The 24,273-nt window shown below is 50.4% G+C and overlaps 1 protein-coding gene across 2 annotated transcripts in view; it reads right to left on the reverse strand.

Moving 5' to 3' along the window:
* Positions 1–652: 652 nt before the first annotated feature.
* Positions 653–24,273, reverse strand: part of FBXO31 (F-box protein 31) — a 50,527-nt gene continuing 26,906 nt past the window's right edge. For both annotated transcript variants that reach the window (XM_075939931.2, XM_075939930.2), the window contains 5 exons: positions 23,656–23,730; positions 21,061–21,170; positions 12,799–12,952; positions 11,000–11,373; positions 653–9,372 (listed from right to left, as the gene is read on the reverse strand). In XM_075939931.2, coding sequence (XP_075796046.2) covers positions 9,150–9,372; positions 11,000–11,373; positions 12,799–12,952; positions 21,061–21,170; positions 23,656–23,730 — 936 coding nt within the window. In that variant the 3' untranslated portion in view covers positions 653–9,149. The remainder of the gene's footprint in view (positions 9,373–10,999; positions 11,374–12,798; positions 12,953–21,060; positions 21,171–23,655; positions 23,731–24,273) is intronic.

A 24,273-nucleotide genomic window follows, 5' to 3' on the forward strand; every position in this document is an offset into this window, starting at 1 on the left:
TTCACGTCTCACCCCACCTCGAAGATTATCATCCCTTCTGGGGGCCAGGGGAGCAGGAGCCACATTGCAGGCCGGACTTTGCAGCCATTACATTTCAGAGGGCCCTTACCACCACAACCGATGAGCAAGCGCTTACAGCAGAAGAGAACTGCTGGCTCATGGGCAGGACTCTTGCACAGGCCTCTCTGGTGACATTCAGTGCGGTACACCTAGTCCCGTCCATGTCATCCTGGTCCCTTGCCACCTTCTCAAGCTAAATTATCCAGGACAGCACCACCCAGGGCAGGAGCTGGCTGATGGCATTGGAAGTGTGCCCCATTTCCAAGGGACTCCCCTTTGATGGCCACAGACACCAAGCAAAAGGCTCAGCTCTGCAAGAGAAGATCTCAACTCTTGGCCCTTTTGTTCAAGGGCCGTGCTTGGTCCCCTACGGTACCATGTAAGTACAGTACTCCGTTTGGATGCTTATGGCACCTTTTGAAAATTAGTCACTCTTGGAAAGTTTAGGCCTTAAAATGATGAATTTTACAAATCCCCCTGCTTCATCTCATCTGTCATTGAGCCCAGGGGACATCCCCACATTGGGGTAACACGTGGCACATTTCTGAAAGTTAACAGGCACATTTTTTAATGGAAAAACAACAGACAAGGCTAAGTTCACAAAACTTTTGTTTTTATTATTTTAAATTGGAAAAGGCTCCTTGGGTAATCAAGATCGGTGTAAAAGTCACACGCTTTGTTCACACAGCTTTCTACCCAACACCTGGGATGCAGCGGGCAAGTCCTGCAAAAAATCACTGCTGTCTTTTGCAGAACCAGCCCTTTCCCTCCCCAAACCAAATACAAGCAGCGGCAAAAATCCCTCCTCCCCGGCAAAGGACACAAACTGGGACAGGCGGGTCTAAACTATGGCTCTGATTCTCTGTGTTAACGTTTGTCGTAGTAGAGGCTTACATGCCAAAAAGGGAGAATCAAGCAGCATTTCACAAATCAAGTTTCTCTCCTACCCCTCTGCTACTATTGAAGGCAGATAGTGGGCACATCTGTGTGGTGCCAAAGGATGCACATGGCACGTTACGTGACGTTTAAGAAGATTATGGCGTTGACACCCGACTTGGACTTCACACTCCAAAAGGCTAAGTGGAGACTAGAGTCCAGCTATGGGCAACCTAGTCACACGAGTGGCCTTCCTCCATCTCAGGGGCCCGCAGATTGTTGTAACCAAGACAGGCTCCTGGGATAGAGTAATTTTCTTGCATTTGCGGGGGTTGCCAATCGAGCCGTAGCAGCGCTTTGGTTGGCTGCAGAGGGAGCGCACGGCTCACAGCCAATGTTGTGTGCAATCAGCACCCACCTCACTTCACCAGCCCTTGCTTTACATTGGGGCAGGCAGTTATTTTTTGCCAGGGACCACGAAGTGGCCCTGGGCCACACTGGAAGGGGCGGGGCCTCACACAGAAGGGGAGGGGCCAGAATACTTCCCTGTTTTCCCACCCACAAACCATGATTGGTTTGGGGGTGGGGAAGCTTGTGAAGTCCTTGTCCCTCCCTCTCCCCCCAGAGGTTCCCCCTAGGCATCTATGCCCCTGGCAGCGGGAGGAGACTTCGTGCGCTCTCCCTTCAGGCCAATCAAGGCTTGGGGGTGGGGGAGCACGTGAAGTCTTTTCTCCCCCTGCCAGGAGTGGGGGGGTGCTTCTAAGCGCCGCATGCTCCAGGCAGGGCAGAGGAAACTTCATGCATGTCCCGCGGCCTTAACTGGCCTGGCGGCAAGGGAGCGGCAGGGCCTTCGTGGGCCAGATCAACAAGCATGGTGGGCCGCATCTGGCCCGTGGAGACCCTTTTGCCCACCCCTGCTTTACATGCATGTCACGCTAGTAATACTGGAAGGCAGACGGAAGCCAGTGGCATCTGGTAACCCTGCATGGTGACAACGGTACAAAATGTCTAACAGGTCATACACGGAGCCCCAATGGATAGTATGTGGCCCTCAGGTCACAGGCTGCCCACCACTGCTATCGTCCGTGCCATATGAAATTGTTAGTGAATGAAACAAGTTGGATTAGGGAGAAACTATTTAGAGGAAGGAAGGGGGAAGAGGGGTAGCAACCAACAAAGGCCATGTTGCTTTGATAAAGCAAATGAACACAACTTATCTAAGTGCCCTTTTCCCTCTTGAAGACTGAAAATTAGAGTGTAACCCAAACAGAACACACCCACACCCACAATACACATTTTAATTTAACACGCAAAAAAAAAATCAGCAGCACTCACATTTATATAAGTTACCTCATTCTTCCATTCCAGACAGAGCTCAAGTATGTTGTATGCTCCGCTGTGTCTGTCCTGGATCACAATCACCAACATGCAATCTTTTGGCAGCTGGACACAACAACAAAAAGTTTGGCCACGTGAGCAGCCATCTATACACACAAACTTATATATTATCTTCTAAGCTAGCAACTGGAGACCAAACAGCCCCATTCCAGCATGTGAAGCCAGCACTTGCATTATGCTCAGTGACTCGTTTTAAATAAAAAACTATTGAAATTAAAAGAATCATCCTAGGAAATTAAATATTGAGCTGGTTTTATGTTTCCCTGGCTGTTTGCTTCTCCACAGCGAGGCTTCTCCACAGTTACTTTCTTTCCCCATTATTATTTCCTATGGAGCTAATCCCTTCCCTTAATACCTCGTGACAGAATTGCTGTATCTGCACTGTAAGAACCGCAGGGGAAAGGGGATACCCAAAATTACACATTTGCATTCCCCCTCAGGAAACAGAACTTTACAAATCTGGACTGTCAAAAACCTCCTGGACCAGTGGGAAGTCCTGTCAGGTAGGTCATAGCGGCCGAGTAGGGGTGCGAAAGGTTAACCAGTAACTGGTGAGGGTTGGAGTAGCTACCCACATGCCTCGGGCAGGGGGCTGCTGCAGCCCTGCAGAGGGCCTCACGGTGGACAGAGGCTGCTCCAGCGGTGGCTGGGAGCCAGCAGCCAGCCCTAGTGTGGGGCTGCTCCAGCTGGAGTGGTCCCCAACCCAGGCACTGCTTAGTCGGTTAACTGGTTCAACGCCCTATGCGTCCTTGCATGGAAACACCTGTTAGAAGATGCTGAACCATGGATTGTCCAGGGGGTCAGGTTGAAATGCAGACGGCAGGGGGTTGGCTTATATATTCCTTGGCACTATGGCCAGCAGAGCATCCCTAGACCCAGACTGACCAGGGCTCTTTCCCCAAAGACTTTTCACTGTTTGAGAAGACGGGCGGGGGAGGGGGAACGACACTCAAAGAGATGTGTGCAGGGACACACACTCCTAGGACAGCCCGGGAGCACTAGGAAATGGTGATGCCCCCAAAGCGGTGGGAACTATTGCACGCTAGAAGATACAGACTCCACCAGATGGCTCCTCATCTCAGGCCACCTCTGATAGGCAGATTCCACTCTGGGAAGCCGCTGCTCCTCCCAATGACAAGAGCCTTCACTCCAGAGGAACACAGAGCCTGAGAGCATGGGACCGCCCCCAACCTGGGACAATTCTTCAACTAACCTCCAGGAGGCGCCCCCCCCCTCCCATCAGCCGTCCCATGCCAGGAGTCAGGCTTGCGATGCATACCACCATTAGCCACCTCCCCCAGCTCGCAGCCCCACACCAACCTTCACTACGCCCCTGCAGCACAAGTATTGGCACTACCACGGCCCCATTCTGGGAGCAGGACCCCACTGTGTTCTGTGCTGTACGAACACAGAACACTCACTCCCCCGCCCCACCACCTGCAGACTCAGACACCCCCAAGACGTCCTCCTGTGCTACCTGCCATAGCTACCAACCTGCTTTCATACAAGCTCCCCTGGCGAGGCAGAAGGGTTAATGGAGGCATCTGGAGTCACACAGACACGGCCCAACACGGCAAGCATTCTGGGCCTGCTTCAAAATCCACTGAAGTCAAGAAGAGTCTTTCCGTTGACTCCACTGGGCTTTGGATCGGTCCCCTCCGAGCACAGAGGGCTCTCAGCTGCAGCCCTCGGTTTTTGCTAAATACTTGGCGGTCACTGGCTTGGAGGTGCTAGAGAAGTGCAGAGTAAAATATTGCCTTGATCCGGATTAAGAGCTTAAGAGCCGGCTCCCCTCAGCACCGTCTCCACGGTACTGCCTGTCCCCTCTGCTGCCTCTATCAGAGACGGTGGGAGGGGGAGGACAGAGAGGGGAGGCTGCTGTAAAGGCTGCTGCCGCTAAGGAGCCCCTGTTCAGTGGCCCTGCTCTGGCACCAGCTCCTGTTCACGGCAGACAGGGCTGGCCGCAACGAACAGGGGCTGCTAGACTCAGCGAGAGCCAGGACCGAGCAGTCCCAGCTTGTGCTGGTCCGCGATGCTGCACCTCTGAATTTAAATGTAATAAGAGCCTAGCAGCTCGTACTACATTCAATATGCAGAGCTGCAGCATGGGTGGCTCCTGGAGCTGGCTCAAGCTGGCTCCCAGAGCTACCCCTGCTGCGGCTCTGCAGAGCGGTCCTTATCGACTGATCGTGTAGACGATACAAATTGTATCGACTACATGATTAGGCAGATAACTGCAATTTAACATCCTTACGCCACATTATAAGAACTAAGGGTCACCAAATGAAATTAATGGGCAGCAGGTTTAATACAAACAAAAGGAAGTTTTTCTTCACACAGCTCACAGTCAACCTGTGGAACTCCTTGCCAGAGGATGTGGTGAAGGCTAGAACTTTAACAGGGTTCAAAAGAGAGCTAGATAGATTCATGGAGATTAGGTCCATCAATGGCTATTAACTAGAATGGGTAGGAATGGTGTCCCTAGCCTGTTTCTCTGGGGGTAGGTAACAGGGGAGGGACCTGTTGTGTTCCCTTCCTTTGGGGCATCTGGCATTGGCTACTGTCAGCAGACAGGATACTAGGCTAGATGGACCGTTGGTCTGACCCAGTCTGGCCGTTCTTATGTTCCCCAAACGAGAAGGGGGTCAATTCCATTTACCTGACACTACACTATTGATCCATGTGTCAGTTTAGCCAATGCAGATGTCACCACCCTCTGCTGAAAGTTGGGGGGCAGATCTCACTGCAGAAAGCATCCACTCTAAGGAGAAACTCCGTTTGCCAGGAACAACAGCCGTGTTCGGTTGTGGCTTCCCACACTCTGCAATAAGTGACATTCTCCAGGGAGATTAGTCACTGAAAATGCCACCAAGTTGCCAGTTGGGCTCAGGAAACTGGCAGGATATACGATAGAAAACCAGGGCATGTTACAGCCTGCATGTTAGTACAGCCATGCTATACCTCTGACACATTGCTTGCACACGCTGGAATCGGAGCAGGAACTATATCTGTCACCCAACTCCTTCATGACTGGCAAGACACTGCTTAAAATAGCCACCCCACCAATGAGACTACACTGCTGAACCTGCCGATTTATTGTTTTATAGTCTACGAAACGCCGTCCCTTTCTCCTGCTCTGCAGCCTGGCTCTGAGAGCGGGTAAGTCCACCTCCTTACAACAGCATTCCTTTATTCTACCTTCCCCTGCAAAACGCCTTGGTACAAAGCCCCCGCACGGGCTGTAGCCTAGGCCACTGCTCCCGAGTGTAAAGTATCAGTTCCTACGGCGTCGGACCTCTGCCAACTTTCCCTGCACATGGGCCAGATCAAAGGGGATTCACTTCTGAAATGTCAAACTTAACGGGCTTTAATTGAGATAGTGACTAGAATTTGGGCTGTCTCTTCCCCAGGGAAAGAATAAAATCCACCAAGTATGGGCAGTTCCAACCTGGCACATTCAGACACAGACTAAGTGAGAGGAGCTTCTAAAAAGGGCGGGGCAGTCTGACAAGCTGCTGCAGCACACGCAGGTCTCTGCACAGCCCTCTCACTGGGGTATGAGCTGGCCAGCTGCATAGCTGCAGCTCCAGGGGCATCCATGGAAGAATCTAAAGCTGCCATTAAAATGTTATATCGAGACCTGTTCCAAGCAGGGGGCATTGTGCCAGTCTGGACATCAGTCACTGCTGGGCATGTGCTGACAGCTTACCGAGAGGGCTCCGTCACAAGCATCACGACTATTTGTGAAAAGCTCCTGTCTTCACTGCATGATGTCCTGGGCCACAGGGTTGCAAAAGCAAAGATACCTCCCTGCCCGCCATCCCACTTCTCGGGCACATTGAGAACTACAGGGCAGCCTAAGCAGCAATCATGCCCCACAGCACCATTTTAGTAAATGTTAGTGCACCCGTTACCTTTACACTTTCTCCCACCGGGGTACCTACCGCACGAGGGACGTGTTTCACTGACTCTCTAGCCAATCTCAGTGTATGGGGCTAGGTTTGTATTGACGTGATTGACACTAATGCCAAAGGAGTCAGGAGTCTCTCAGGTCAAGTGTCCACACTACATGGAATGCAGGCTCATTTTTAAGAGCTTCTGTAAAAACAATTCATGGGAGTCTGACAAAATTTTAAGGGCCAGATTTTTAATTTGCATATGCAAATTAGGGTCACGATGGACACATTTGCCTTTGAAATTATATCCGCAAATGGCTGCTCAGACCGCTCACACCTGCAGACAACTTGCAATAGCCATGCTTTGGGGGGTTTTGCTTGTGCGTTTGCACAAGTGCAGCACCAAGTGTCCAGTGGGAAGGACAAAAAGGAAATCCAGAGCTAAGGTTGAGGAGCCTGGTTTTAGCCTGAGCCCATACCATTAAGCCCATGCACCAATGACCAGAGAAACACACCCCCTGCTAGCATTCCATGACTTATCAAGGTGAGATGAAAGCTAGCGCTTCCTCCTGCCAGGATAGCAAGAGGCACACCCCACACCCACATCTAAGGAACTACACTGAACCTGCCTCATTATAGAACTTACCCAACCAAACACTATTAATATTCCAGGGCCCTCTCGCCCCGATGTAAACGAGGAGTGTTTCATGCTAGGGACAACTGGCTAGGAAGGGAAAGAAGTTCCCAGAATTGCTGTCTGATCCACTCAGAATCATGCAACTTGACCGTCCCATGAGTGACAACCTGCTGCTCCGAGCCTCCAGGGACACCCCGTTCGCATGCAGTTCAGGAAGGAGAACGACATGAAGGCTGCGGCAGCGGCAGCAAAACTGCAACAGGAGGGAACACGTTTCCTGTGATCAGTGACGTCAGCCAGCCAGCTCGTCTTTCCCAGGAAAGAAGCAAAAATCATCCCACCCCACTGCACGTGGATTGCTGCTTAGACAGAGGCCTGGAGGGGCCGAAGTGGAAAAGGGGAGAACTTGAGAGACAAGGAGTCGTCCCACGGATGGCAGCACCCCGACGGGGGCTGAAAGAGGCAGTCTAACTCTCTTCCTCTTCTGCAAAAGGGACTGGAACAAAGGACACAGATCACTTGGAGTCCAGCCTCTCCTTATAACTACCCAGACCACACAACCTGCCCCCAAAACAAGCTGGTAGGGAAGCATCTTCCTCAATCGCTAGGTGGTAATAGCAGGGGAGATGTTAGAAAGGCACAGAGATATGCATCAGCTGCGGATTTCCCAGCCACTGATCCCAGGCTTAGTGCATAGAGATGGAAGAAAGCGGAAAAGGAAGGCAGTCTCCTTGATGTACTCACACCTCAATTCCTTATGCTTTGGGCAGGCGAGGATTCCTGCATCTCTTCCTACCGGAGACGAAGGACAATAAAAATGGCTGGAAAACGAGCAATTCAAGTGGACAAGAAGCACAATCGCTCTGCTGCACAGATACCTACTGCCTGACCTACAGTTACCTCCCATTCACTTTTATAAGTCTCCCAGGCACATAGCTCCTTTGCTTCTGGAGCAGTGCACTGCCAAGTAGGAGATTCTGGGTGGACTTCTGGGCTCCTTCCCTTCCCACCTACCCGCACCTTCCAGCAGCGCTCAGGAGGCTACGTTATAGAGTAGCTACGGGAAATTACAAGCAAAAGCTTTCTGGGATAGCAGTACAGTAGTGTTGTCAGTAGAAGAGACGTGTGTTAGGGAGCGGAAAGAAGAATAAAAAACCCTTGCAAGACAGGGAAGACAGAGACAAATCTACAGGGGCCATTGAAAAAGAAACAAAACGTTCCCCACACAGGTCAGAAAAGCCACTGAGGTGTACCAGAATGCACTACAGCCCCACGGAATTGCTGTCTCCTTTACACTGCCCAGGGGGAAACGTGAGACCAGAATAGCCCAGCGTAGGCAGCAGCATACCCCAAAATTACATTTCACAGCGGCTGCCCTCCAGCGAGCGTGCTGAAGGGAAGGTCACTAGCTTCCCATATTTTGAGTTTGTTATTTAAAATGAGAACTTTCAATCTTTTAAAAAAAAAAAATCCCTCATCTAATGAGTTAGAACTGCAGAAGACTCTCCTCCAATCTGAACGGGTTTCATCTGGAGTTCAATACTGGGTCCCTATAGCCAGACTCAGACTCGAGTCCCACAGGGGCTGAGCGCTGTGGAAGGCAGCCCCAGGGTACGTGTGGAGCTGCTTGCAGTGGAAATCCTCTCATTGTTGAAACCCACTGATTCCCAATCCACAGCTGAGCTACCTCAGGTCTATGTTTCCATCCAGGCTGCACTGCGAGGAAGGTCTCTCGAGGGGGGCAAAATGCACACTGGTCACTTTTGAGCCATGCAATAAATTGCCAGCACATTTTCAAGTGGGGATGTTGAGCTTTGCGGGGTAATTGAGTCTTCCAATTACTAGATTGGGCTGGTGTGCAGGAAAGATGCAACACCATCTCCCTGAAGGGTTTGTCTTCTGCAGGGATATGCTAGCAGTGGCAAGAGCAGAGAGCACCTCTATATATTATTTATCTGCTATATTGATTATTTACATGGTCCTTGACGTTGGCCTCTAAGGAATTTTGCTCTGCTACATTGTATTCAAAACGCTAGCACGCTCATTTCTCTCCTGGTTCCTCCATTAGGCAGAGCCGTGTCGCACACTATATAGAAAGTACTGCCAGGGAGCAATATGGGGATTCGGTTTATATTCTAAGAGGGATGTGTAGATTTTGGCAAAAAGGCCTTTTTGAAAAGTGCATGCTTTTGTTCAGAGGTACCACAGGCAGGGGTCCTGTCTTGGCAGGAGAGAGCAGAAGCCTTCTTCGTAATCCCTCCTCTGTCCCCCAGGGCCGCCTGTCAAGTTGTCATGGATTGAATGTTTTTGAGCATTTCGTCGAAGGCCTCTCGGGACGGGGCCTCGGCATTCTGGAAAGAGACCTTGATCCTGCTGTAGAGGCTGAAGGATTTCAGCTCCAGCCAGATGAACCCGAAGCGATCGTCGTCAAAGAGAATGAAGATGCCGGGCGTTCGCTCCGGGCTGGTGAACCCGTGTCCAGCAATGAGCCCCGTGCCGTAGAAACTACAGAGAGGGAGAGAAGCAAAAGAAAAAAAAAACAAAACACACCCATGAAAGCCTCTGATTGAATCACTGTGATGGATTAAGATAGGACTTACTGTACCAGAGCCAACTTGAGGAGATCCACCTAGACCAGCTATGCACAACCAGGACTAGATAGTTCACAGGATGGACCACGGGTGGCCTGTGAGCCTAGGCAACTTAGGCAGTTGCCTGGGGTGCTGCTGGCCCGGGTGCCCGATGATGCCGCCACGGGGTGCCAGGGAGCCCGATCATGACGTCACGGCCATTGATGGCCATGCAGGCAGGGGCGCTGATCACGCCTTCTGCCTGGGGTGCCAGCTGCTGCAGCCGGCCTTGGGCGCTCCTGGGAAGGACAAATGTTCCCAGAATGCACCTGAGCATTGTGCCATGCTCCACAAAAGGAGAGTTTTACCTGCTGACTTGGAAGCAATTGGCTCATGCCCTGCAGCATGAAGTGCCACTAATTCTATCTCCATCCCTAGAGGTTTTTAAGTCCCTGCTTGACAAAGCCCTGGCTGGGATGGTTTAGTTGGGATTGGTCCTGCTTTGGGCAAGGGGCTGCACTTGATGACCTCCTGAGGTCTCTTGAGAACACATGAGAACACAATGCTACGGACACTCACCTACTCTAAGTGCAGCTACCGTAGCTGATTGGGCTAAGGGACAGTACATAGGCGCTAACCTAAAATGCCTGCAGCTGGGCATGCAAGGATTTGCCTTCGGTTGGGAGGATCAAACCAAACTAGATGAAAATGGATAGGCTGCCTGGGACACGAGACCTGCGTGACCACGTCACAGCCTTAGCACGTGGCAGGAAGGACACAGCTGAGCAAAGCGTCGCTCCTTGTTGGGAACGGGGCTTTTGTGGATTCCTGGAGCGACATGTGGCGAGTTAGCTAGCAGAGATGTCTGACTGAGGGGCACCTCTGTTAGATCCAGATTCTTCTCCCCTCCCCTTGTTTAGGGGGGCACTCCACCCTCCCATCTAAAGATAAAGGACCCAATCATGCTGTGAGGTGCTCCGTATCCCCAGTGCCCGTTCATTGAGGGTGCAGAGCACCTTGCACGTTTGGGCCCACAGTGCACAAGCCCCGAGGCAGAGTGCGTGGGAAAGGTCCGCACGTTCTCCTGGTTTCAGGAGGCAGGTGTGATGCTCAGGGAGAACCCAGCGAGGGCAGATCCTGAGAAACAAGGAGAAAAGGGGCAAGTGGTTCATGGAGAAACCAAAGCAATAAAGGTAAAATGCAGGAAGATTATGCCCCAGGCCACAATCCGCAGGGGAGCTGAGCCAGGGACACAACCCTCAGGCTAGCTACCTGCCAGGAGGTAGGGAGCAAAGCTGAGAGCACTAGATAGAGCTGCAGCCTGAGCTAGGACTGGGAGCGCAGAGGGGCAAGGTGACAGCACACGCTCTGGGTTTCAGTTTGTAAAGGCTCTGAGGCTTTAGCCCCAATATTTTCCCATTGGGTTCAGGCAGGATGTCCCGACCGGGCAGGGGAAGGGCGACGAAGGAGCAGCGTGAACAACAGGGACTCTTTCTGGAGGTCACAGCTGCTTGCTTGGGGGCAGAGTGTCTGGGAAAGGCTGATTAACCACATTCACTGACCACATCCGGCAGGTCCGGGGATAATCCTCATTCCGCGATATGACTCCCCCAGGCAGCACGAAGGGCTGTGAGGTCGGTGCTGACTCCTGAGTTGCCACTGCCCCCGCAGCCTCAGTCCCTTCAGCCCCAGCATCGTCCTCCTGCGCAGGCTGCGCTGCTTGCTGCAAGTCGCCTTGCCAGGGGCGGCCATCCTCTTCCTCCTGCCCTTCCCCCTCCTCCTGCTGCTGCTGCTCCCGGCGCACCTGCTCCTGCACCTCCAGCACGATGCGGGAGAGCTCATTGAAGTCACGCAGGTTCTCGATGTCAGGGAGCTGGATGGGGTGTGCCAGGTCGATCTCTACGGTCTGCTGGCCAGCTGGGATATTGGGATCTCCCTGCAAACCAGCAACAAAGGAACAAAGTCCACACTTCAGGGCACTACAGGATAGAGCTCCTGCTAACACCCAAGGCACCTGAACCCCTGCAGCTGGCTAACGTTTCCTCCACGGCGCCCCCTGCTGGTCAATTAAAAGGTGCCACACAAATCCCAGCAGCCCATGCTCCCAGTGCTGCCTGCATTGCTCCTGCAGCTGGGACATGGCCCCACAGCACAACCTGACCACAGAAACATTACCAGAACAGATGGGCCTGCAAGGTGAAAGGGTGTGTCACGGTTACTTTTAATCATGACCACTCCCCTACAGAGGTAAGCAAGAAAGTTTATCAGCCTGGTCTCAGTGCATGGTTGCCAGGGTTGAGTGCGTATCTCAGATACAGGGATTCTGCGCCGAGAAGCATGCAACCCAGATGTTCACACAGAATGGGCCGGGGGTGGAGGGGAGGCAGTCCGGATTCAAAAGCATTTCGCCCGAAGTTCTGCCCAGTAAGGTTTCCCAGCTATGCGGGTAGAAGACAGATAGTCCAGTGCTCTGGAAAATCCTTGTATTGGACTATCCGCCTAGATGGCATTTTCTCAAGGCAGAGAACAGCCAGACTAATGAGTATGTAGGAGCATGTATCATTTCCTGGGGGATAATGAAACTCTTCCTACCAATTCCAAGGTAAATCGGTTCAGCTCTGACAGTTATTATATACCCTCACCAACTTACTTATTTGACCTCTATGGCCACAGTAGCTGAGCACCTTATTCTCACAGGCTACAGCTACACTACAAACTTTTTCCAGAAGAGGAAATGCAAATGGAGTGCTCGTTTGCATCTCAATCTCATTTGCATATTCCCTTCTAATCCTTTTTGCGAGAGGTTTTTGGGCAAAAAAGCGCTGCGTAGACGGTGCCTTTTTGCGCAAGATCCCTTCTTCCCCATTTTACAGATAGGAAACTGAGGCACAGGTCAGCGTATTACAGACCCTTAAGCCCCAACAAAGTCAATGGAAGTTAGGAGCCCAAACTCCTTTGAGAATCTGGACCTTAGTCACTTGTCCAAGGTCATACAGGCTGTCTAGCCAAGCAGGTAATGGAACCTGGGTCTTCGAAGTCTAGACTTGGGCCCTACCCACAGCCCCATCCTTTCCTTGCCCCATGCACTTCCCGACACAAGGGGAAGAGAGAGGGGTTGTGTAACCACCACCGGATGGATTTGAACCTGGGACCTCTGGAGCATAGTGTTGGGGTCTCTACAGCTTGAGCTATAAAGCCAGCTGGCTCTCAGCTTAGGCTGTAGAGCTCCCCTGTTCTTATCTCTTGCTGTAAGTGGTCTAAGTGCCACTACATAGGACAGTGACTCTCACTAGGTATGCACTTCACTATCCTGATTCCAAGGCAGCTGGAACCGGCAGGAGAGAGAAAACCAAACACTTACCGTTATTTTAGTGCCCTTGGCTTTCTTCCCATGAAAACTCAGCATGACAATCTCCAGGCCATGGCTCCCGTAAGTTCCCTTGAAGAGACCTGGTTTTAGGAGGTCGTCAGGGCTGCTTGGAGGGAGGTAGATGCGTCGGTACGTCAAGCAGTTGCTGTGGAACAGAAGCTGGTCAGGCAATTTATAAGGGAACGATGTAATATCACTTCCTCGCCCGGAGCTTTGGCGACCACCCCGCGTCCCTCGCCTGCCTTGGATCTTCTAAAGGGGCTTTTTAAGAATCCAAACAGCACTCCAGATTTTCTACAGCAGATGGCCCCCTTCTCCACCTCTCCCAACCCCAGCTCCAAAGAGTCTGTTTGGGGAAGAAAGCTGTCAAGCCGCAAAGGGTGGGCTTGTTCCTAGGCCACAGCACGTCAACTCACCTGTACTTCTGGCAGAACTGGAGCATCCAAGGAGAGTGGAGCCTGTTTACATATTTGTTCAAGCGACTGGCTTTTGAAAATGACATTTAGCGCTAGTTGCTATGATCCTAGGAGCTGGCACTGTGTGATGTGTGTCTGGTGCCAGATAAAAGCATCTTCTGCTACAAAAATGTACTCAGCAAATACCCTGCAAGGATCACTGATGTTCACACCATTTTAGAACTCAGCAAGATACATTTATTTGTGTCTGAACATCGGTGACATCAGAGCAGCCCTTTTGGCAGCCTTTATCAAACCACTAAGTAGCTTTCGAGACTCAGCAACTGCAGCACAGACTCTTTCCAGCTCCTCCTTGGCCGTCCCCCACCAGGACGACCCATCACCTGTCCTTCCACGATCATTTGCTCAGGGTTGTTTTAATCGAATGGTCTCCAACCTTTCGATGCATGAGATCACCTTTTGAATTTAAGTGCAAGCCGAGATCTACCTAAAACCTAAATCCCCTGGCCCCGCCTCCTTTGTGCCCCTTCTCTGAGGCCCCGCCCCTGCTCGCTCCATCCTCCCTTTCACTAGGCTAGGGCAGAGGGTTGGGATGCAGGCTCTGGCTTTGGATTAAGGGATTTGGAGCATGAGGGGGCTCTGAGCTGCAGGCAATTGGGGTGTTGGAGGGGGTTCTAGGTGCAGGCTCTGGGAGGCGTTTAGATGCAAGGCTGCAGGAGGGGGTTTATGACTGGGGTAGGGTTTCAGGATGTGGGCTCCAGCTGGGCACTGTTGACCTCATGTGGCGGTACAATGGGGCTAAGGCAGGCTCATCCCTGTCCTGGCCTTGAACCACTCCCAAAAACAGCCAGCAAACTCCCTCCCAAGTCCTGTTGTGCCCCCTCTCCGCTCTGTGGAGATAGGATACAGCGTGGGAGAAGGGGGAACCTTGACATCAGCTGTCCTCTCCCTCCCCTGCCCTGTACAGCAAGCAGGAGGCTCCTGATGGGATAGCTCCAAAGCAAAGGGCAGGAGATGTGCAGCAGTTGGGGGGAGTGGGGGGGTCAGCTGAAGTGCCACACTTGATAACAGCCACTTGGCCAAACCAGTCAGGATCACCTGTCAGAGGCTCCAAGATCTACCAGCAGATCCCGATCTACTCACTGTTGACCACTATATTAATCTCTATGCCTGACATAACCCAAGGACATAACTGCACCTGATCATTCCAAGAGGAGGGGCAGCGTCTCTCCAATCACATTTGTGTTTTCCATTCAGAAAGTCGGCAAGAGTCTTAGCCAGCATCACATCTCAAAAGCTTCATTATTCCTCTTAGCAGCAAGTTTCCCCTGATTCACACCCACAGGTTGCTAGGAGTAAATTAAGCTCTTTGCCATCAAACCTTCGTACGCTGAGACGCCAGTTTTTTCCAAACCTTTGTAAGGGACGCCACTGCTGACAGACGTTCCTCATTGTCTGATTTTTTTGCAACAGCCTCTTCATTGGGTATGTATGATCCCAGACAGATTAAACTATCTGGTGCCTCTATAACTTGATTTAGGTCATACTGTCCATGAGCATTCCATTTTTGTGACTCACGAAAATGTGCACGTGTTTCATTTGCACCTCATTTAGGGAGAGTCCTTATTAAAAACAGACTCCAGTATTCCTTGCTTGCCCTCAGGAACCTGTAGCAAAGAGCATGGTGCCATCAGCTACCTGAGACTGGTTAAGAGAGGTCTGCTAATAGAAATCCCAGCTCCACCCACTCAGCCAAATCCTTGTGTGACGGCGCGTTGGGGGTCCCCTGTCTCCTGCACCCCGAAATGGCACAAACAGACTGCACCAGCCGGTGGAATAGAGGAAGTTTATTGCCTCTCCAGGATACAGCACAGCACAGATGGAATCTGGTCACAGAGCTGGGCTAGGATGCCTCAGGCCCCCTTGAGATGGGGGAGACTGGGCCCCTAAACTCCAGCCCCTTTCCCTAGGCTGTCTCCTCCATGCTCCCAGCCCGCAACTAAACTCACCCTCTTCCAGCCCTGCCCCCCAGCCAGGGCAGCCTCCACCTTCCTTTGTTCCTCTCCATGGGGGGTGTCTGGTTCAACCAGTTTGGCATCACCTTTGCATAGTGAGGTTTTCCCTGCTGGGTCTTGCTCCAGACAGCAGAGGTCACCACAGCCCAGCAAGTACCCCCACTACGTCACACCTTGCAAGGCTTGTTTTGCCACCAATTGTTTACATGTGTTGAAAAGGACAGAACAACCATTCCTCACACCCTGTCCAATGGAAAGCCGGTTGTTACTGCCCACTGCTGTTGACAGCAGAGACTTGAGTTCAATGAGATTCTTTGGAATCCCCATGTCTGTCCACCGAAGATACCAGCAGTCAAGTCAGATGGTATGGAATACGGTTTTTCATGCAATCCTGTAGTTCTCAATGATGTGACAGAGGTTCATGATTTGATCACACGTGAGCCTTCTTTCTCTGAAATGAGTGAAGTTCTGCTTTTATCACTTGCTTGTGCAATTGTGGATTATCCAGAGCAAAAAACTTGGCTTGTGTGCAATTACAAGATAATATTCTCAATACCCACTGCATCTGCTTGGTTCCTTGTATTCTCGCCTTCGGTTTTCAGTCTCTAAGCCATTCTTTTTCACTCTGTTTCATAATTCTACCAGCTCAAACCCCTTCTCCATACGCTATCCTGCGATCAAATGCTGACTTTTCAGAATCGCTGCTTTGGCAGCTTCAAGCAGGACAGTTTTTATTTTACTCCAAAGCGTGTTCAGGGTGTTCTCCTTCCTTCTGTACAAATGCTTCAATCCTGTTCTGCACAGAAGTCCTGCAGTTTCCACTGATTCCAGACAGATGCAAACATAGTGGAGCTACCAAAGGTCTTAAGTTTTCATTTTACGTTTGAGGCGAATAGCTGGCTGCTGGACTCACCTGGTCTGCGCTCAGGAAAGTGTTTATCCATTAAACTGTGATACTTCCTGGGGGTGTCCAGGGCTTTGAGGCACCTTGATGTGAAGAAACCTTGTTTGTGCCCATCATGGATTAGTTTCAAGACCATGGGCCTTTGACACCACAAGCATGTCCCCCTCAGGCCTCTCTAGTCAATGAAGGCGGCACTACTCTCTCTTCACGGGTCAGGGAGAGACACGCCAACCCTCAAGTCCTTCAGGCATCTCCCTGAAGTGTCCCATCTTGAGGCACTGGGCACCTACAGAGTTCTCAGATCGCCTTTCCCCAAAGGAGCAGTACCCCTCAGCTTTACCGGTTACGCTGCAGAACTCGGCTCTGCTCAGCACACAGCACTTAGATAAACTTGCTTCTGCTACCAACAACTCTAACAGAACAGATTCAACTGACAGCCAGCAGAAGTGCTACAAACACAGGGCTACGTGTAACATACAATCACAACTCAAGCACTAGAGCCTAAGCTTAACTCACAAGATGCCCTCCTGTCTCACTGATGGTAAGAGCCACTGGAAGAGGGCCCACTGTACTATTACTCATATTAGGCCTGACAAACTCATTGCCCTCACCACTAGGGAGGTTAGCGTAGAGTCGTTTAAAAGATTAGCCAAATGACTACATGCATACCCCCCCTCCCTGGCTGCCTCTGTACAAGAGGCAGCAGTGCAGGGGGAGTTGCTGGCGGGAGCAAGTACACAAAGCTGCTTTCCCTCCCACCCCCCACTGCCTCACAGAGGCAGCAGTGCAGGGGGGAAGGCAGGATGTCACTGCTAAAAATTGTTGCAGCTAAACAATTACTAAAATAATTACTTTAAATTACTTTAAATAATCGCGGCTTCATTTAAATTTAAATGGCTGCCGCGCTGAGCCGACAAACAGCTGATCAGCTGTTTGTCGGCTCAGCGTGCTAGTCTGGATGCTCCCGTCGACATGAAAGCCCTTTATCGACCTCCCCAGTAAACCTCATCCTACGAGGCATAACGGGGAGGTTGATAAAGGGCTTTCAGGTCAGCGTGGGAACATCTAGACTAGCGTGCTAAGCCGACAAACAGCTGATCAGCTGTTTGTTGGCTCAGCACAGCAGCCATTTAAATTTAAATGAAGCCGCGATTATTTAAATCGTAGCTTCATTTCCTTTTGCTGATCAGCCTAATCTACATGGCTACATCGACGGAGCCATGTAGTTTAGACACACCCTAACATCCCTACTCAACACACTGAAGTCACAGTGAGTCTAAAAGGGGTCATGTAAGATCTCTCACACACTGGCGACAAGCTGGTCCCAGAAATCAGTGTGAAATATGTATAGGTAGTGCACCAAAAATCTTGGGTGTGTGCAAGAACTAATGTTCTGAAAATGCCTCTGGGAAGAGGTGCACACCCGGAGCCTACCCTAGACACAGGAATGTGGATTCTCCTGTCTGACCAGCAGCAAAGGACAATGAACATATTACAGTAAACAAAGCCAAAGCAACAGCCTAGTCTGCACGCCAGGAAACCTTCCTGGCTCAAACAAAAGACACAACTATGTAGCACATTAAAGACTAACAATAATGATCTGAGGAAGTGGGTCTGGCCCACGAAAGCTCATCACCTAATAAACCATCTTGTTAGTCTTTCAAGTGCTACATAGTTCTGTCTTTTGTTTCAGCTACACCAGACTAACACGGCTGCATCTCTATCACTACTCCTTGCTCGAGGCAGGGACAACACACTTTGGGTAACAAAACACTTGAGTTCTCTATCACTAGCACCATTTCAATCTGTGACCATTGGCTGCCCTGGCCTGGAGATGCCAGTAAACTGATGCAAGAAAACCACTTAGGGCAGGATTGTAACTGGCTAGAATTAGGCTTTAGGCACTAGAAGACGTGCTTTGTTGGGTCAGTAACTGACTCTCTCTCTTGCTGACTATCATTTGAACCTCTGTCCTTTATTAATAAACCAATGCTTGTTTTGTTACCAAACCCTCTCAATGCCGTGTATTAAAGTGAAGTGAGTCTTTCAGGTAACCCAACAGACTGATGTGTGCTCTGTCTCTTCGGGGACAGCAAACCTAATAGTTTGTGTGTCCAGCAAGAGGAAACTGCAGAAACATCTCTGGGGAAGCTCAAGGACTGGGGATTCCCAGATTGTTACTTGCAAGGCAAACAGCATAGTCAAGATATGGCTGGCAAGGGAGACAGGCTAGTGCATCAGGGAGCAGATAGAGTGTAGTGGCACCAAAGCACTCATTTGCTGAGGCAGGATAACAATTGGCTCACAGTCCTGGATGCCCTGAGCAGGATGTCATGCTAATGAAATCCATCTGCCTCAAGTCCTTCTCCCAGCATTTCTTCTAGCTGTGATCCTTGTCTCATGAAACAAGCTCTCTGTCAACTTACTTCCTAAGTGAAAGATGCCGACTGAGTCTCTGTACCTGCCGGAGTAGGTCAAAATATCCATTGTTTTTACGTGCAAAACAGGATAACCCTGCTTGTTTCCTGGTCTGAAATTTCCCCTGGAGACTTTGCAATCTGAGCTTTTTGATCAGAGCGTAAAAAATCTCCTGGAAATATTTCACAATGAAGTATACAATCCTCAATTTCCATAGACAGACAAACTTTTGCCTGAAAGAAACTTGTTTATCCACTTCTAGTGCTGGCACCAACTCACAAACCTCGTAAAGATTATTTCTAGTGTACAGATACACCCCCCTCCCCTTACATATTATCTGTACACACATTTCACAATGAAAATGACGTGTACACCCCCCCCCACCTTACATATTATTTGTACATACATTTCACAATGACAATAATGACCAGTGACACAGGCTTTCAGTGGTCACACAACACTTTGGCAAACTAGTGAATGGATCCCTAGAAGCCTTATGCACCCAGTAGGGATGTCAAGGGTTAACTGGTGACCTGGCTGGAGCAGCCCCCTACCCAATGTGGGGGGGAGAAGAGGAAGGGCTGCTCCAGCTTGGTTGGGCCAGCTGCCCGCCTACGGCAGGCCCAGCCAGAGTAGCACCCGTTTAAGTGGTTAACTGGTTAAATGAGATTTTACATCCCTAGCAATCAGTGTCCTCTAGTAATCAGCACCAAGAGATCCTTGAGTCAGACACTCAATTTCCTTTATTGCTGCATCATTAAGAACAGAAGAATGGCCATACTGGGTCAGACCAAAGGTCCATCTAGCCCAGTAGCCTGTCTGCCGACAGTGGCCAAAGCCCCAGAGGGAGTGAACACAACAGGTAATCATCACTTGATCCCTCTCCCATCATCCATTTCCAGACAAACAGAGGCTAGGGACATCATTCCTACCCATCCTGGCTAATAGCCATTTATGGACCTAACCCCCATGAACTTATCTAGCTCTTTTTTTGAACCCTGTTAAAAGTCCTACTCTTCACAACATCCTCTGGCAAGGAGTTCCACAGGTTGACTGTGAGCTGAGTGAAGACAAACTTCCTTTTGTTTGTTTTAAACCTGCTACCTATTAATTTCATTTGGTGACCCCTAGTTCTTAATTATGGGAACAAGTAAATAACTTTTCCTTATTCACTTTTTCCACACCAGTCATGATTTTATAGACCTCTATCCTATCCCCCTTCGTCTCCTCGTTTCTAAGCTGAAAAGTCCAAGTCTTTTTCATCTCTCTTCATATGGGACCTATTCCAAACCCCTCATCATTTTTGTTGTCCTTCTCTGAACCTTTTCCAATGCCAATACATCATTTTTTAGATGAGGCGACCACATTTGTATGGAGTATTTACTATGTGGGAGTACCATGGTTTTATATAGAGGCAATAAGATATTCTCTATCCCTTTTTTACCAGTCAATCTGGTTCCTAGCCAACCTGTCAGGTAACATCTTTGTGTATGAAGGTCTAGGGCGTTGGGTGAAGATCCTGTTTGTAAAGAGGAAGTCACAGGATTCAACTAAACACCTCCCCGCTTTCATTTTGTAAACCCAGGCCCTTGTACCCCGCTACTTCTTTATGAGACCTTCCAGCTCCAACTTCCACATTCAGGTTCCCGAACACTAGGGCGATCTCTTTGCTTGGTGTTTTAATGAGTGTCTCAAAGCCATTCAGAGAATCCTGCACTGGGGACAGCACCTTGCCATGGTGGGAAGCCTGTATTATTAAGATTAGATAATCAAATGACCCAAAGCTATCTACTGGGCACAGGGCTGGATTAAGGGGGGGGGGGCGAGCCAGGCAGCTGCCTCGGGTGCCAACCTTTGGGGGGGGGGCGCCTGATGGCAGCTGTAAGGGCGCTGTGTGGCGCCCCTTAGAGCTGCAATCAGGTGCTGCACGCCTGGGGCCACGCGGCACCCCTTAGAGCTGCAATCAGGCACCACGCGCCCAATTGCAGCTGTAAGGTGCGCGGTGCGCAGCGCACCGGGGCCGCACATGCACCGGGGTGGAGCCGCACATGAGTCGCGCGCCTGCTGCCCGGGGCACAGGAATGTCTCGAGCAAGCCATGACTGGGGGCACAGTTATTCTGAGTAACCATGTAGCCTATTGCTGTGTCCCTCACTGCACCTTACTTTCACTATGCTTACAGGGACGGACTTAGCATGTGTTTGTACAGTGTTCAGTGCCAAAGGGCCCTATGCAAATTAACCTCCTGGGGCACTATCATAATCCTGATAATGCACTTGATTAGGACTATTATATGTTTATTATCTGCTCGGAAAATACCCCCCTCTCCACAAGCAGCATAGGCCCTAAAAACAAATCTGTGGAAGGAAAAAGATTGTTTGCATGTGTTGCAACCTGGTTATCTGTTAACCAGAAAAACTGATCCAACACCACAGCAGTGTACTGGGTCAGATTCAGATGCCCTTAACCCCAATGGGTTAGGAAAGAACAGGTCACCTTACTCGTATTGGCTGGTGTAGATGAACTTCATCAAGATGAGCTCTTGCATGTGCTCATGGAAGATATCCTCCAGAGTCCGGCCCCATTCTTCCCTCAGCCACGTCCGGAATTCCTGCAGCCACACACAGAGGAGAAATGTAAAACCAACGAGCCGCTTGCAGACAATTTATAATTGTGATGGTGCCTCAGCTGCGCAGCATCGCTCTTGGCCATGCAACAGAATTCAGGTACTTGGCTAGCGGGAAAAAGCCCATGTGCTCAACAGGTTATAGAAAGAAAAAAAGACCTGCTACTTTATACAGCATTTTTCATCCCCAGACCTCAAAGCACTTCCTGAAAGGGGAGCTCTACCCCCAACTTTGTCTCAGTCCTGAACCACATCCCCCAGATCAGGCTACATGGTGCATGGATTATCACAAAGAAGGAAAACTGTCAAAAACGCTAAAAGATGGAGGGAAATAAATTCCACTGACTTATTTGTGCTCCTAAATCCATCAGGAGCTCTGGGAAACCTTTCCAAAGCATCTCAGCAGCAGCTTTGAGCAATCTCTGAAAACCTATTCATTCAAGGCGACAAGTATCAGAGGGTAGCCATGTTAGTCTGAATCTGCATAAACAATGAGAAGTCCTGGGGCACCTTATAGACTCACAGATTTATTGGAGCATGAGCTCTTGTGGGCAAAGGCTCCCTTGTTAGATGCATCTGCTTCTTAGGAAGGGGGTCTTTGCCCACGAGAGCTCATGCTCCAATAAATCTGTTAGTCTATAAAGGTGCCCCAGGACTTCGCGTTGTTCAAGGTGAGTTACAATGGGATGACAACAGCAGCCTATTGAAGATATCAGCCTCTGAACTAAGGATGTTAAATTTTGAGTGATCAGCTAATCAAGTAGTCAATGGAATTTGCATTAACTACTTGATTAGTCAATAATGGGGGGGGGGGGAAGAGGGTTGCTCGCTATCCCACTGTGTCTCTGCCTTCGAAATGGAAAAGAGCTTACTGCGGCTCTTGCACATTTCAAAGGCAGAGGCACAGCAGGGAACCTGAGCAAGCGGGGACTACTTCGGTTTCCGCTTGCACAGTTTCCCACGCCGCGCATCTGCCTCCCCTTCCCTCCCACAGACACAGTGCTGGGGGGGGGGGGGGGGGGGGGGAGAATTGGCCTTTAAGCTGGTTCCCCCCCGTACCAGCTCCTGCTCCCCTGCCCTTGGTGCCTCTGATACAGAGGCAACACAGGGTGGGGAAGTGACTAGTCACTTACATCCCTACTCTGAACCTGTATTTTTTCATCTTGTAAACATGGAACCTCCAGTGACCGACTTTCTCTCTCACTTACCCAACACGTTGGTTCCAAAGCACTGTACACACATCATTCATCTGCTGCAGAACCGACCAAAAACCTGTCTCTACAATGCCATCAGTTCTTTATCTGGGAACCGCCGGGGAGGGTGGGGGAGGGGTTGGATTTTTAGCTTCACAGATGGAACAGTTCGAAGTACGAGAACTCAGAGTCCGATTTTAGCTACACGGACCCTCACTGAACTTCTCAGCAATGAGCATCACTACGCTGCACAGCAGTTAACAGAGAAGCTGTCACACGACACACCTGCTTTTCCCTCTTGAAGGCAGAACCGCTGTATTGAATTACTATTACTAATTACCATCACTCCTGAGCTGCTAAGCAACGTTTTAATCCCTCATCTCTGCAGACAGGTAGTAAAAGCCCCACTTACCATAATCACAAGACAACGAGGCACACGAGCCTGGCTGGTATTTAATATTGTGCCGGTTTGTGACTGGCCTGACATCACACAGATTTCAGCAGCCTGCGAGTGCTGTGAAGCGTGCGAAGGCGGCTTGCCTTATTCCACAATGGGCTGCCAAACGCAACCTGAGGGGTCTGACATGGCACAGGAAGGAGGACAACACTGTGGGCTAAGTCTTGCCACGTGCTGAAAGGCAACGGGGCAGCGGAGGATTGCTCGTTATCTCGTGACCTTGGAACACTGATCGAAACTGTCCTTCGCCCCCTCCGCTGTGTTTGGGAACAGGTGCGGCAAAGCAACCAATCGGGCTCCAGTATTTGAGGTCTCCTGCCAAGGGGATTTTATCCTTTGACTGCTGAGCCAGGCCCAAGGATGGGAGCCTGGAGCCAGGCCTTACTCAGCACCAGAAGATTCCTTTGGATCCTGCGATGCATAATGCTAACCCGCATGTGAGAATTTTTAAGGGGAAGCCACAATGCCAAGAGTAGCCACTTCCTGACACTCTTTGCATCAGCAGGAAGAGAAATTGTGTCACTTGCAAATTTTGCCTCAGGCAAATTCAAACCACAAATTATTTTCATCCGTTAGAGACTCCCCAAAGACCAAGATGGGCACTATTCAATCAGCTTTGCTTTTTCCAATACATATAAAATTACACGTTAGTTGGTGCCTTAGGGCGAGAATCCCAGCTCCCATCCTGAGCACACCGGTCACAGGGACACGCCAGTACCACCCCATCCTGGTGTGGCTCACCCACGGAGTTACCCCCAGTGTATTTAGATGGATATGCAAGTGACAGACTTCCCAGCCAGGCTGGAAGGGACGCTCTTACCTCCTGCCTTCCTCCCGACATTCGATGGTGATCTGTCTGGTTGCACTTTGTGGAGAACTCATCCTTCTTTACAATCTGCAGTTATTGGGAAGGGGAGTCAGAGAGCTCAGGTTAGAAGCCGACAGCTGTAGCAACATAACAAAGGCTGCCCCAGAGAGAATCCTAATGCGACATGAGGGAAGGCAAGATTTACTCCCTCTGCCAATGCCTTCTGGCCACAACGAGGCAGCGGGACCTAATAAGTGACCGCAAGAGATGGAGACTAAGTGCTTTAACCTCTTTCTGCAGCAGCTCCATGTGCTGGGGAAAGGCAGCAAGCGTGGATCATTCCAGTGAAGAATCCCAATTTCAAGCTGCATTCGAGCTTTGTTTCAAGGAGGAGGGTGTCCCTAGAGCTTCTTCCTTAAACATGCCGCCTACCCTGTGGATTAGCTTAAACTTGCTCCCCTGGGCATCTACATGGGATGACAGGCCCTAAGTGTGCACAGTGATAGGTCAGTGCATGGGACTGTCTAGCATCCTTCCCTTGACTCCCGTACACTGGTGTCCCCCGTGCTGGCTGATCCATCCTCACCAATGCAAGGGCACCACTGAAAGCAAGCTGGAGATCAGAACTGA

Source organism: Pelodiscus sinensis, chromosome 12 (genome assembly GCF_052426305.1).
Source record: "Pelodiscus sinensis isolate ZL-2025 chromosome 12, ASM5242630v1, whole genome shotgun sequence".
NCBI lineage: Eukaryota > Metazoa > Chordata > Testudines > Trionychidae > Pelodiscus > Pelodiscus sinensis.